At 34.8% G+C, this 12,500-nt stretch overlaps 1 protein-coding gene across 2 annotated transcripts in view; it reads left to right on the forward strand.

The window, feature by feature from the left end:
* The window catches only part of LOC137641674 (transient receptor potential cation channel protein painless-like), an 18,726-nt gene extending 11,211 nt beyond the window's left edge, over positions 1-7,515 (forward strand). Inside the window, exons 1-3 of one of the 2 annotated variants that reach the window (XM_068374453.1) lie at positions 1-6; positions 1,513-1,655; positions 2,965-7,515. The exon at positions 1-6 is cut by the window's left edge and continues 255 nt beyond it. In XM_068374453.1, the coding sequence (XP_068230554.1) occupies positions 1,632-1,655; positions 2,965-5,232 (2,292 nt within the window). In that variant the 5' untranslated portion in view covers positions 1-6; positions 1,513-1,631 and the 3' untranslated portion in view covers positions 5,233-7,515. The remainder of the gene's footprint in view (positions 7-1,512; positions 1,656-2,964) is intronic. The other variant, XM_068374452.1, reaches the window with a different exon arrangement.
* The last annotated feature ends 4,985 nt before the right edge of the window (positions 7,516-12,500 follow it).

The following is a 12,500-nucleotide window of genomic DNA, read 5'->3' on the forward strand; positions in this document are numbered from 1 at the left end:
CAGAAGGTAATTTTGTTAAACTACAGGAATGTTTTAGAATGATTATCTATCCATTTACATTCGATTTAAGTTTATTTAGAAAGGTAGACAAATTAGAGGACTAGTTGCTTTTTCTAAGCTTGACAAAACCCCTGTTTTCTTAGAAAGGTTTGTAGCTAATTGATAAACTATCATATCTGGTCTGTGGTAAGATATTTTCTGAAGCCTTTCTAATGCATTGACTAATATTTCTTAATTGTTCTTGACTTTATGCATATTTATTGCTATTTAAGTAGAGGGTCGATTGTACTGTATTTTCTTTCTAATTGGGCCGTAACATAAGTACTGTAGCATTTTGCTAATGCAGAATGACTAATAAATTAGTTTGTGGATGGTTATCCCCTGACAATAAAACATAAAAAAAGAACTATATCATACTTAGTACATCACCATCCATTGTATAATTAGGCATTTTATTTGATATTCCAATTGACATTGGTTCACTGCAATCTCTTTAGCCTGAAACTCTTTCTGTTCTGATGGTCATCAATGATATTACTCCAAGGTTTGGAAGTAATAATTCCTTCGCCCTACTTCAATAAGGTATAAAAGTTATACAAATTACTTTAATGTATACTAGACAATCCCTTTCCATTCCCTATTCTTCCTTTTCAACATTAACTCAGTGTGGTTTACTTCTCTGGTAGATATGTGCACGAGTATGTGCCATGAAGGTGAAGGTTGTGTTGTCAAAGGAATCTTATTTCTTGGTTCTTAAGGAAGTAGTGCATGAAGACTTCTTTGATATATACTTGACTCGGTAGCATCATGGGGATGGAGAACATGTTACAGAGAACATAATTAAAATTGTAAACTTCAAACAGGGAGGTGCTTGTGAAAGATGCACTTGCTGAAGGATGTCCATCACAATATTTTACAGAACTTTAATGTTTAGGTCATAACATACCTGGGCATACCTCCAATTATGAAGTTGGGAGGCCTCATCTTCCATTACAGTTTTTTAAGTACTTATGAAACCCTTTCCCTTGAAAATAAGTTTTCAAAATTCGTAGTCTATTGTCAATTTCTTTTAAGCGATGCAGATTTGCACCGACTCGCAGCGGTGCCCTTTTAGCTCGGAAAAGTTTCCTGATCGCTGATTGGTTGGACGAGATAATTCTAACCAATCAGCGATCAGGAAACTTTTCCGAGCTAAAAGGGCACCGCTGCGAGTCGGTGCAAATCTGCCTTGATCAAAGAAATGGACTATAGTTGAACAAGCAAGCAGCCTTTTATTGTTTATGGATAATTTACAAAAAGGGGTTGTTTATTCACCTTTCTTTACTACCAGACTAACATTACTTTTAGACTAGTACTGCATGTACTCTTCTAGGCCAACTATCACTCTATGCAAATTCCACTAAACTAGGTACGTAACATATATGTACAGTGTAATAATATCAGGTTTTTAATTACAAAGTGGCCAATTTACTCATACCTATTTTAATTACAGTTACTGTATTCTTCCCTCAGGTGACCCAAAGGCTTTACAGTTTGCAACAAGTCACTTATCGAGCGCTGATTTAGACCGCTGTTACAAATACAATGCGGACGACTTCTTCAGTATCTCCGCATCAAGTCTACCCAAAGATATGCAGGATGATTTGCTTCATAAGGTAATGAATATTTTCCTTTTTTCTACTTATCTCTATACTGATACCTTATAACTGGTAGTTTTATGTTTGTTTCGAACTTTTTATTATATTTTGTATATGAATCAATATGCCTTTGAGTCTTCAGTAAACTGTAGAGATAGCTTACAGTTACCATATCAATTTTATCAATACACTTTCCTGTTTATTCACTTTCAATAAAATCATATAATTATTTTAAACAAAGAGAAAAATAGATTATTCTTCAATATTTCTGATAGTTATAATATGCATGTTCTGCACTTAAAGATTAGGTCATTCAGGGTATCTGGTTTAAAGTTTTTCTGGACAAATTTTAAAACGACACAAGGCAAGGCGGTACCATTTCATTACGTAATGTTCAAATAGCTATTTACCTTTAATTCTGATTGGAGACCAAAAGTCAAAACTATATACTGCTTCACAAGTTGGAAAATAGTAATCTTTTAAATATTGTACAGTATATGATAGGTACTTTAACTCCATATACATTCTGTGGAAAAGCAATACTCATTGACAAAAGTTCAGTAAAACTTCAATAATATTACTATAATAAGATGGAAAAAATTATTTTCATATTTCTTTGGTTCCAGTAAGATATTTAAAATTTACATTTATATTTTTTACTCTTAACCAAGGTACGCTTTGGTCTTTTTTTGTCCAAATATATCATCATTCATACTTTCATAACTTATTACTCCAATGGTAAGATGGAATAAATTTGTCTTTTGACTTATTCTATGAGTTTCCTTTTGAATGCAAAGACTGTTGTTGAAGAACTGAATTAAGCTTAGGTATCAATGTATAACTTTTGTATTTATTGTTATACAAAACTATATTTACTGTATATAGCCATGCACATCAGTAATATATCAAAGTACAGAAAATCCACAATTTTCAAAATTAATAGGTTGCAAGGAACTTTTTGTGAATAAAATTTTGTAAATTTTGGCCTTCGGTATGCTTCACCTTACTCACTTTCCTACGTTTTTCAGCTGCAAAGGTCAACAAATGGTCCTATTTCATATTGCAAATGTCATCATGCTTAGTGCATTGAGTGAAATAATATTGTGTTATTAGAGTATTTCATTGAGCTTTTGATATAGTATCTGAAATTGGCTACCTTCCAGCTTTGCAGAAAGAATATCCATAATAAATAACTCCAGGTTTGTATTAGGGACAAATACAAATTATCTACGAATTTGTCTTATTTCAGTTGAATTTTTACAATACTTATAAAAGCTATATATACAAAGCAGATAGAGTATTACACCATCATTATTTTTCCTTTCAGAGAATCACAAAGATTTCTCCTCTTCACTATGTGGCGATGCTAGGGAATAAAAAATGCCTCGAAATTCTATTGGAAGCCGGTGCCAACCCCAACATCAAAAACAGTTATGGTCAAACGCCACTACATATATTACCAAGAGGCTGGGCAAGGAATCCAGACAAGGATTTTGAGGGCTGTTTTGAAACCTTAATGTCTTACAAAAACACTGACCCAAACAGACTTGATCTATCTAACTCTACACCATATTCAGAAGCTAAAAAGTATCAGTGGACCTTTATGATGAATCAATTAGAGACATCTGAGCCAGATAGTTTATCGGACAAAAGAACTTCCTTGATGAACTGTGATAGATTAACTGTTTTAGCTGATGCATTGCTAAAAGAACTATTAAATGAAGACCTTGAGGAGTTTAAGATTACACTAGATGCTATAAAAGCATCCATTGCCAATAAAGTAAGAGTTGTAGATGAAAGCCATGGCAGCTATACTCTGTTACAGTATGCTAGCAAGCGTGGACTGACAGGGTTCGTAGACGAATTGTTAAAATATGGTGCATCCCCAACGAAAAAGGACAATATCAACATCCTTTCGGCAGTCTTTTTGGCAACAAAACATGGCCATCATAAGATTCTCAGGAAGCTTGTATATAGCATGACCAAAGAGGACCTGGAAAGCGGTTCTTTACGAATGAGCAACGAAGACCAAGAAACTCCTCTACACATGGCAGTCATCTGTTACAACTCCCAAAAAAGTGATGAAGTAAACTACTACCAGTGTCTTCAAATCCTTCTTGAATATAAGAGGTTCATGAATCTTGATGCACAGAATGACGATGGCAACACAGCTTTGCATTACTCTGCTCTTTGTCGAGACCTCCGTGCATTCTGCGATCTTCTCAACAGTGGAGCGGACTTTAACATTAGAAATATTGTTGGCTCAAGCCCGTTGCATTATATAAAAAAGGAAGGTATGTTACAAGTATTAGATAATTTCATTAAAATTAATACAAATGAAAAAATAATTGATAAAAATTTTTGGATTTCTCTTGACTATGGAATAATGAACAGAAAAAAAGACATATCACTAACAGCGTGTAATAGTTCAACAGTAGCAACTGAAATGGATTTTCTCCGCTTAGTATCTGAGATATTTGAAGATTCAGACATCCTTTACCATCCCCTTCTTGACGTATTCATGAATATCAAATGGCAGAATATCAGAAGATATTTCTATGTCAATTTTGTAATTCATTTTGTTTTTATCGTATTAATCATAGCTTACATAGTAGCTTTTCATTGGCCTCAGAATACCAACAACAGTACTAAAGCAGTGGACTACACTGGAGTCAAAAGCTTATATGAAGACAATAGTCTAACTTCACGCAAAGTGTTTGTTGCCGTTTTGCTGTTGGTTCTTTTCCTGTGGCAAATTGTTCAGCTCCTCATTATGAATTCATGGAAGATTTACCTGCAAAATGTAAAGCGAATGAGTGAGATCGTCACAATAATCTTGACTATTGTTCTCCTTTTTGTTCCCTGTGCCGAAGGTATAAAAATGGGTGTGGCAGCTTGGGTGGTTGTGCTTACGTCGTTGGAGTTTATTTTACAATTGGGCCAACTCCCATTGTTTTCAGTCTATATAACAATGTTTAATACAATAGCATGGAATTTTTTCAAATTCCTTTCCCTCTTTGCAAGCGTGTTGTTTGCCTTCAGTTTCAGTTTTTACATTCTTTTGTACTCTTTCACTGGAACATTTTCTTCTTTCTTTGCATCCCTCCTGAAGATAGTCATCATGACAACAGGAGAGCTCGAATACGGTGACCTACCGATTTCCGATTCGGCTTCCCCAGAAGCGTCTAAGGTACTGCTGGCCCTCTTTATCTTTCTGGTTTTGCTAGTTCTGATGAATCTCCTCAACGGCCTCGCCATCAGCGACATCCAAGACATCCAAAGGAGAGCTGAAATTATCAGCCGTATAAATCTCATTGAGAGGATCGATCAACTTGAAAAGGCATTTTACTGTAAAAATACCCGGAACCCTGTTAAGAAAATTCTTGACATGCTCTTCAATTTTACAAGGACCTTTAGACACTGCCTCCCAAAATATAAACTCATGATATACATCAGTAGAAACCCAATTGAATACTCAAATAGTAAGACACATGGCAATTTTGTTTGCCATTGTCATTCCTACACAGTTCAAGAGAAGAACTTAGAATTACTGAAGAGGATTGCAATGGACAAGAAAGAGAAACCGTCCACTTGAAAATGCCGTAAATACAAAATGTGAAAGTAGTATATCTCATGTGGTACACTGCAGGTATTACAAATGTGTCTTTGCAGTGGCCCTTAAACCTTAAAGGCATCAACTCTACTCTCATTCCTGCCCCCTTCCATCATCTTGCTGCCAAACCCAAATTAAACCAAGTATTTTTTCTTACAAACACAGTATGCAAGGGCTCAAATGGAAGAGACTCAACACCTTAGATCTGACAGAACATGATACATTTATAGCTTTATCTTGAATTATTTGAAGATCATATACATGTTTGCTGCCATAGCAATACACTGGCTCAAATGGAAGAGACTCAACACCTTAGATCTGACAATACATGATACATTTATAGCTTTATCTTGAATTATTTGAAAATCATATACATGTTTGCTGCCATAGCAATACACTAATATGATTTTGTAATTCAAGAACTCTAAAACATTCTCATTATAAATTAGTATCATTTTGATAAAATATAATTATCATAATTTTTAAAAAATTAGCTTAACTAGGCCATTGAGTTAACATTCTTGAAATCTCATAAGGCTGGCTAGAAGAGTTTGCCTATAACTAAACAGTGAATTGGACTGTATGCTCATAATACCCACATGCAGTACTGGAAATAAATCGATGATCATCATCCAGCAGCATTTATAAAAAAGCTTTGCCCTTTTCATTTCACTTCAGTTAATCCGTGGGAGCTATGAAGAATTTTCTAGGTAGCTAACAACTACAGCACAAAGATTTCTAAAGTACTGTAGACAGAAACACAATAGCATTCTAATACCATAAGTATAATACAATAAGAATGTTCATTACAGAAATTTAAAAAAAAAATACAATTTGCATAAATAAACTATTGTCTTGCATAATCTGATCATGTTAATTAGGTTACCACTGAACAGACTTTTATTCTTTACGATAACTCTTCTTCTAATGGAAGAATCAGTTCCCTCAGTTATCAAGAATAGTTGTCTGGTTGTTTTTACTACCCAAGTTTCCTGGTTGTTATACTAACCATAGTGGTACTTTATGAAATATGCACATAAAATTAAAAACGACCTAAATAGCAAAAATAATGAAGCTGAAAACATACATGTTTATATTTTGGACTGAAAAAATAATAGCTAAATATAAAGCAATGGAGAGTTGGTTATTTCTGGCACAGTGGAAGACTGTGATAAATTACCTTTTCAATCAAACGTATGCAGCTATGTGGCAGCTATAGTGGAAGAGGGCAATAAAGAAAAATATGCAATTGTTTCACGATTCTCTATTTCAGAAACAGTGCTATTGAAAGAGTTTATGTAACTCATTATTAAGTAAAAAGGCTCCTTGGTGCAATGTGAAAGAGTCGCTATTGTAAGGAAAAGCGTATGACCGTTGATCTAATGGACATTCAATAGTGTTGCTATGTTTTATTTTTACAAGGCAATGGTTTCATGGTTTGTACTTGTACGAACATACATATGTACAGTTACTGTGCTGTGTTAATATATATACTGTACTTAGTACAATACTGTATACTGTAGTGTACTGTATATGTGTTTGTGTTAAAGATGTCTTATAACTTGGTGAGAATTTCATCATAAATGTTTATATGTATATATGTATACTTTTTATACTATTCATGTTAAATCTACCCATATTTCAAGGAAAATAGTAATCTAATATAACTGATGTAATTTTTTTTATATTGTAATAAATATACCAACACCATATTCAATCATTTTCAATGATCAAAGGGTCTCACCAAGTCCAATTTTTAAACTTGCTAAGGGATGACTGGTGTTTCCCCCCAGTTCTACCTCAATACTGTATTGCCTCCCAGGCTTCAGTGCTGTCCCAACTTATGGTTCCTATCTGATACTATTTGTCACCAATGTCAATTTGTTAACATTACGAATAGTTGGAGCTTACTATCAGAGTTTGTGGGTAACCCAGACTGGGTGAAGACATTTCTCTGCTTGAGGATAGGGTCCAAGTGCCCAGTGTTGTGGCCTGATTAGAATTTGGATGCACCCAAGAAGAGGAAGTGGGTGACAATGGTTAGCGAGTACCAAAGGACTGAAGACCGCTGAAGACATAGTCTCCTGGGTATGTCCCTTCTTGTCCTCGAACAACGCAAAGCACTTCATGTCAGTGTGCATGTAGCACAAAGTCTATATTGCAATTATTATTATTACTAGCTAAACAACAATCCTAGTTGAAAAAGCAGGATGATATAAGTCCAAGGGCTCCAACAAGGAAAGTAACCCAGCGAGGAAAGGAAATGAGTAAAAGATAAAATAGAGTGGCTGGGTGTGCCCTCAAGCAAAAGAGCTCTACCGAAGACAATGGAAAATCATGGTACAGAGGCTATGGCACTATTCAAGATTAGAGAAAAACTGTTTGATTTTTGTCCTTCTAGAAGAGCTGCTTATCATAGCTCAAGAGTCTTTTACCCTTATCAAGAGGAAAGTAGCTACTGAACAATTACAGTGCAGTAGTTTACCCCTTGATTGAAGAAGAATTTTTTGTTTATGTTAGTGTTGTCAGGTGTATGTGGAAAGAAGAAATAAGTAAAGAGTAGGCCAGACTATTTGGTGTATGTGTAGGCAAAAGAAAAATGAGCCGTGCCCAAAGAGTGATCCAATGTAGTACTATCTGGCCAGTCAAAGGACCCCAAAACTATCTAGCAGTAGTATCTCCCAGAGTGTCTAGTGCCTTAGCCAACCTACTACCTACAGAGTTTGGGTAGACTTCCATGCTACAGTTGGCAGCATTCTCAATCAGTGTGAGTATGGCCGATAATGACTTTATGTCTAATACCTCTGGAGCATTTCCCTTTTCTCCTCTAAAATCTTTTATATTGAACTAACCGCTCCCGCATGAATACTACCAATACCTAGTTGATCAACAACTTGCGTGGAACTCAAAATTATCCTTTATCAAATCATCAAACTTCATTGCGTGACCTTATAAATCTCCCTTGATTAGTGGATAGCCAAAGTGTAGTTGTGGATGTATTTAGATTGTTTCTCTCTCCTGACATCTTACGGCATAGAACGCTAGACTTCGCTGCAAATGGAGATGATGAGTTGATCAAATCTTTTTTCGGCAGTTTCTCCAATACTCCCTGCTCATCTTGTCAGGCTTTGCACTGAGGAATTGGACTAGGTTCCCTCCCATGGGTCACTGAAAGTAGGCATTGAAGTAAATAGTCAGACTTTAATATTTCCAGTTCATCCAATCCTTAAATCATCAATGATAAGCAATTGATTGAATAAAATTTAATTCTAAGTTCAGGAGCAAATACTTAGAGCCAGCCTCATGAAAACTGAGAATTCTGACTCAGAGCACTACTTAAATCATTTAGAAATGATACAGTGATATTAAAATACAAATACCTGTAGTAATAATAATATTTTTATTTCAACAGTCAGTTTTCATATTGAATAAAAATTTTAAAAAATCAACGATTGGCCTCTTTAGAAATCATATTCACAGCTCAAAAACAGAAATTTAAAAAATAACTGCTAAGGATTTATGAAGGTGTGACACAAAGAACTGCTGTAAGGGACTGGTTTTCTGAATGCCGCAATAAAAACTTAGCAGATTCCTCTTCTATAACAAGTGTTTCTTTTCACATAGCTTTCAATACACAAAATGCTCTGCATTCTCATAATAGCAGCTGCTACCTAGACGCTCTTCATCACCAAACAGAGTAGCTTCAGTGTTGACGTTGTCTTCCATATCATGGGTTCAACAAAGTCAAACTTCAGTCTCTCGGTTCAGAACGGTTTTTCTTCTGAACGGAAAACTTGCATAATTTTCTTAACATTTTCTATTTCCCAGATTCCTATAAATTTGTCTTTTTTGAGAACCTATTCTATAATTTCATAAGAATTCGATCGTTACTCTATAATTAAAATTTTCTTCATGCATGCACATGACAGCATCTTTCACACGCCAAACCTGTCTATATTTACTTACAAAACATGCAAAAGTACAAGGCACTATAAATACTTGACAAGGATCAAGGCCAATAACCCCTATTGAAGTCTCATTCTGTATGTTTTAAACTCTTGTAATTGAACGTCAGTCCATCCAATAACCGGGTTGAGTGAATTCTTGAGAAGGGTGATAGTACGTTCCTTCGGAAGATAGATAACAGTCTTTCATTAACAAGTTCATCAGGAAGGATTTATGACTGCCCATTCTATGGAAAGAAAAGAATAAAACAGATTACTCCACAGTGCCAGCAAGCAGCCAAAGAGAGTATATGAAAATCTGAGCACTGAAACCAAGTGGAATTCATGGTCAGAAATCTATACAGCTAAAGGTAAATTCTCAATTTATCTTCTAAGTTCTGTAAATGTGCAGTTATGAAAGAGCTAAAAAAACAGCACAAAAATAACAACCATCCTGGTATAAAAGGGATTTTGACGAAGGAAAAATCTATTTCTGGGGAGAGACCTGTGACGGCCGGTGAAAGTCCTTCTTTTCTAATATAAATCTTCCAAATATACTAGAGAAAGATAAAAGCATGGAATGCAGAGGTTACAACCCTCGCGCGAGCACCTTGTTGGTGTCGTATATCTAACGAGGGCATGTGTAAACCACTATTCACAGGCTGTCTTCCATTTAGATAATCCCTTCATCAAAGGGGAGGACCGTGACGGGCCCTAGAGAATACAGTTGGGTTACCCTACCAACACCTACCACTCGCGCTCACCAAATTAGACATGGCACTTTGCAACATGGGTCCTACTTTTATAAGCTTATTGTCTTATGGAATTACGCATAAAATTTCTTTAGGTTAATGCAGTGCAGTACTTTTAAATCCTAGTCATAAAAACAACAGGATTCAGCTAGATGCAAAATTTGTTTGAGCATATACATTTTTTTTTAACAAACAAAAAAACAGTAAATTCAATACATTCTTGATTTTATATATTTCTTAAAGGAATGCTTAAACACAAACTACAGAGATGGGTGGAAGTTATCATATCTATTTTTTTTTTACCTGCATATGCATTATGAGATCAGCTAATTTGCCAACCTGTCTCTCTTTTCAAGTAAAAGATACAAAGTTAAAGGAACAGTACTGTACTTCCTTGCCCATGAACCTGTATGGGTTTTTCCTATAATTTTGTCAACTCTTGCAATTGATCACAGGTTGGTTTAATTACTGTGTTGAGTGAAATCTCATGAATGGTGTTCATAGTTCATCAAAAAAATTGTATAGTAGCCCTTTCTGAAAAACAAAAATCAGATTAGCTACACAGCACCTGTGTCATTCAGTCAGAACATACGGAGAAAACCTAAGGGATTAATTATTATTATTATTATTATTATTATTATTATTATTATTATTATTATTATTATTACTAGCCAAGCTACAACCCTAGTTGGAAAAGCAAGATGCTATAAGCCCAAGGGCTCCAACAGGAAAAATAGCCCAGTGAGGAAAGGAAATAATGAAATAAATAAATGATGAGAATAAATTAAATTAACAATATATCATTCTAAAAACAGTAACAGCGTCAAAACAGATATATGTCCTATATAACTATTAACAACGTCAAAAACAGATATGTCATATATAAACTATAAAAAGACTCATGTCAGCCTGGTTAACATAAAAACATTTGCTAGAACTTTGAACTTTTGAAGTTCTACTGATTCAACTACCCGATTAGGAAGATCATTCCACAACTTGTCCTATATAAACTATTAACAATGTCAAAAACAGATATGTCATATATAAACTATAAAAAGGCTCATGTCAGCCTGGTTAACATAAAAACATTTGCTCCAACTTTGAACTTTTGAAGTTCTACTGATTCAACTACCCGATTAGGAAGATCATTCCACAACATGGTAACAGCTGGAATAAAACTTCTAGAATACTGTGTAGTATTGAGCCTCATGATGGAGAAGGCCTGGCTATTAGGATTAATGAAGAGTTATGAAAGAACTATCATACAGCATAAAAAAACAATAAAAAACCAACCTCTTTGAACAGAAAAATTGAACATGGAACCTAGCAGCACATAACGTTTCTTTTTTATCAACATGCTTTTGAAGCTTGTTGTCATAATCTTCACTCATGAAGTATATTATTTCCATTCTATAAAAATCCTTCACTAAAAGTTATTACCTTTTATTTTGCTTTTCATTTTAAAGAAAATGTGTCATATATAATATAAAGTCAGGTAAGTACTCTCAAGCAAGAAATTATTAGCTCATATAGCTGGATATTTGGCTGAATACGGTATTTTCCCAAAAGTTGTATTAGTAAATATCCTAGGTGTTGTTCCCACCTCAACAAAACTAATATCCTATGCCCTTACTTAACAGAGGGGGTGAAGGGAGATTTTGAAACCTGAGCACCTGACTTACCAAAGCAGACGTTCTCATCATACATCAAATTATCTCTACGGTGCATAATTAAATTATACGGTATTATAACTGAATTAGTTTGGGAAAATTCCTTCCAGATACTAAAAATGTATCATGTTTTTGAGGATTGAAACATGATGAAAATTAGATATAATGCTCTGTGGATAGAGAGAAAGAATACCCAAGTGTTAGTAAATAAGTCTGTGGTTCGTTAAGAAAGACCAGGTATAAAATTTTGAAAGTTATGAAAAAAAAAAGAAAAAAAAAAACCACTTTAACCCTTTTACCCCCAAAGGACGTACTGGTACGTTTCACAAAAAACCATCCCTTTACCCCATGGACGTACCAGTACGTCCTTGCAAAAAAATGCTATAAAAATTATTTTTTTCATATTTTTTTTTAATTTTTTGAGAAAATTCAGGCATTTTCCAAGAGAATGAGACCAACCTGACCTCTCTATGACAAAAATTAAGGCTGTTAGAGCAATCTAAAAAAAAATATACTGCAAAATGTGCTGGGAAAAAAATAACCCCCTGGGGGTTAAGGGTTGGAAATTTCCAAATAGCCTGGGGGTAAAAGGGAAATAATCCCCGGAACATCAACTAAGGCTCCTAATCTAACCTAGGAGCCATACATATCCTTTCCTACTTCCCTACCGAGGATGGGGTGAGCTATGCGATTCTAGGACACCACCTTATACTACCATATCCTTGGCTTACCCTAAGACTAAGTTCAACCCTGTGCTCGCTTCTAAGCCAGCTTCACTCCTGGCAAGGCAATACTAAATCATATTTCTTAAATCTTGAAACTATCTTCATATTATTGTATTTCATACCAAAATAAAGAGCATCTTCCCCAATAAATAAAAAAGA

Source organism: Palaemon carinicauda, chromosome 5, assembly GCF_036898095.1.
Source record: "Palaemon carinicauda isolate YSFRI2023 chromosome 5, ASM3689809v2, whole genome shotgun sequence".
Taxonomy (NCBI): domain Eukaryota; kingdom Metazoa; phylum Arthropoda; class Malacostraca; order Decapoda; family Palaemonidae; genus Palaemon; species Palaemon carinicauda.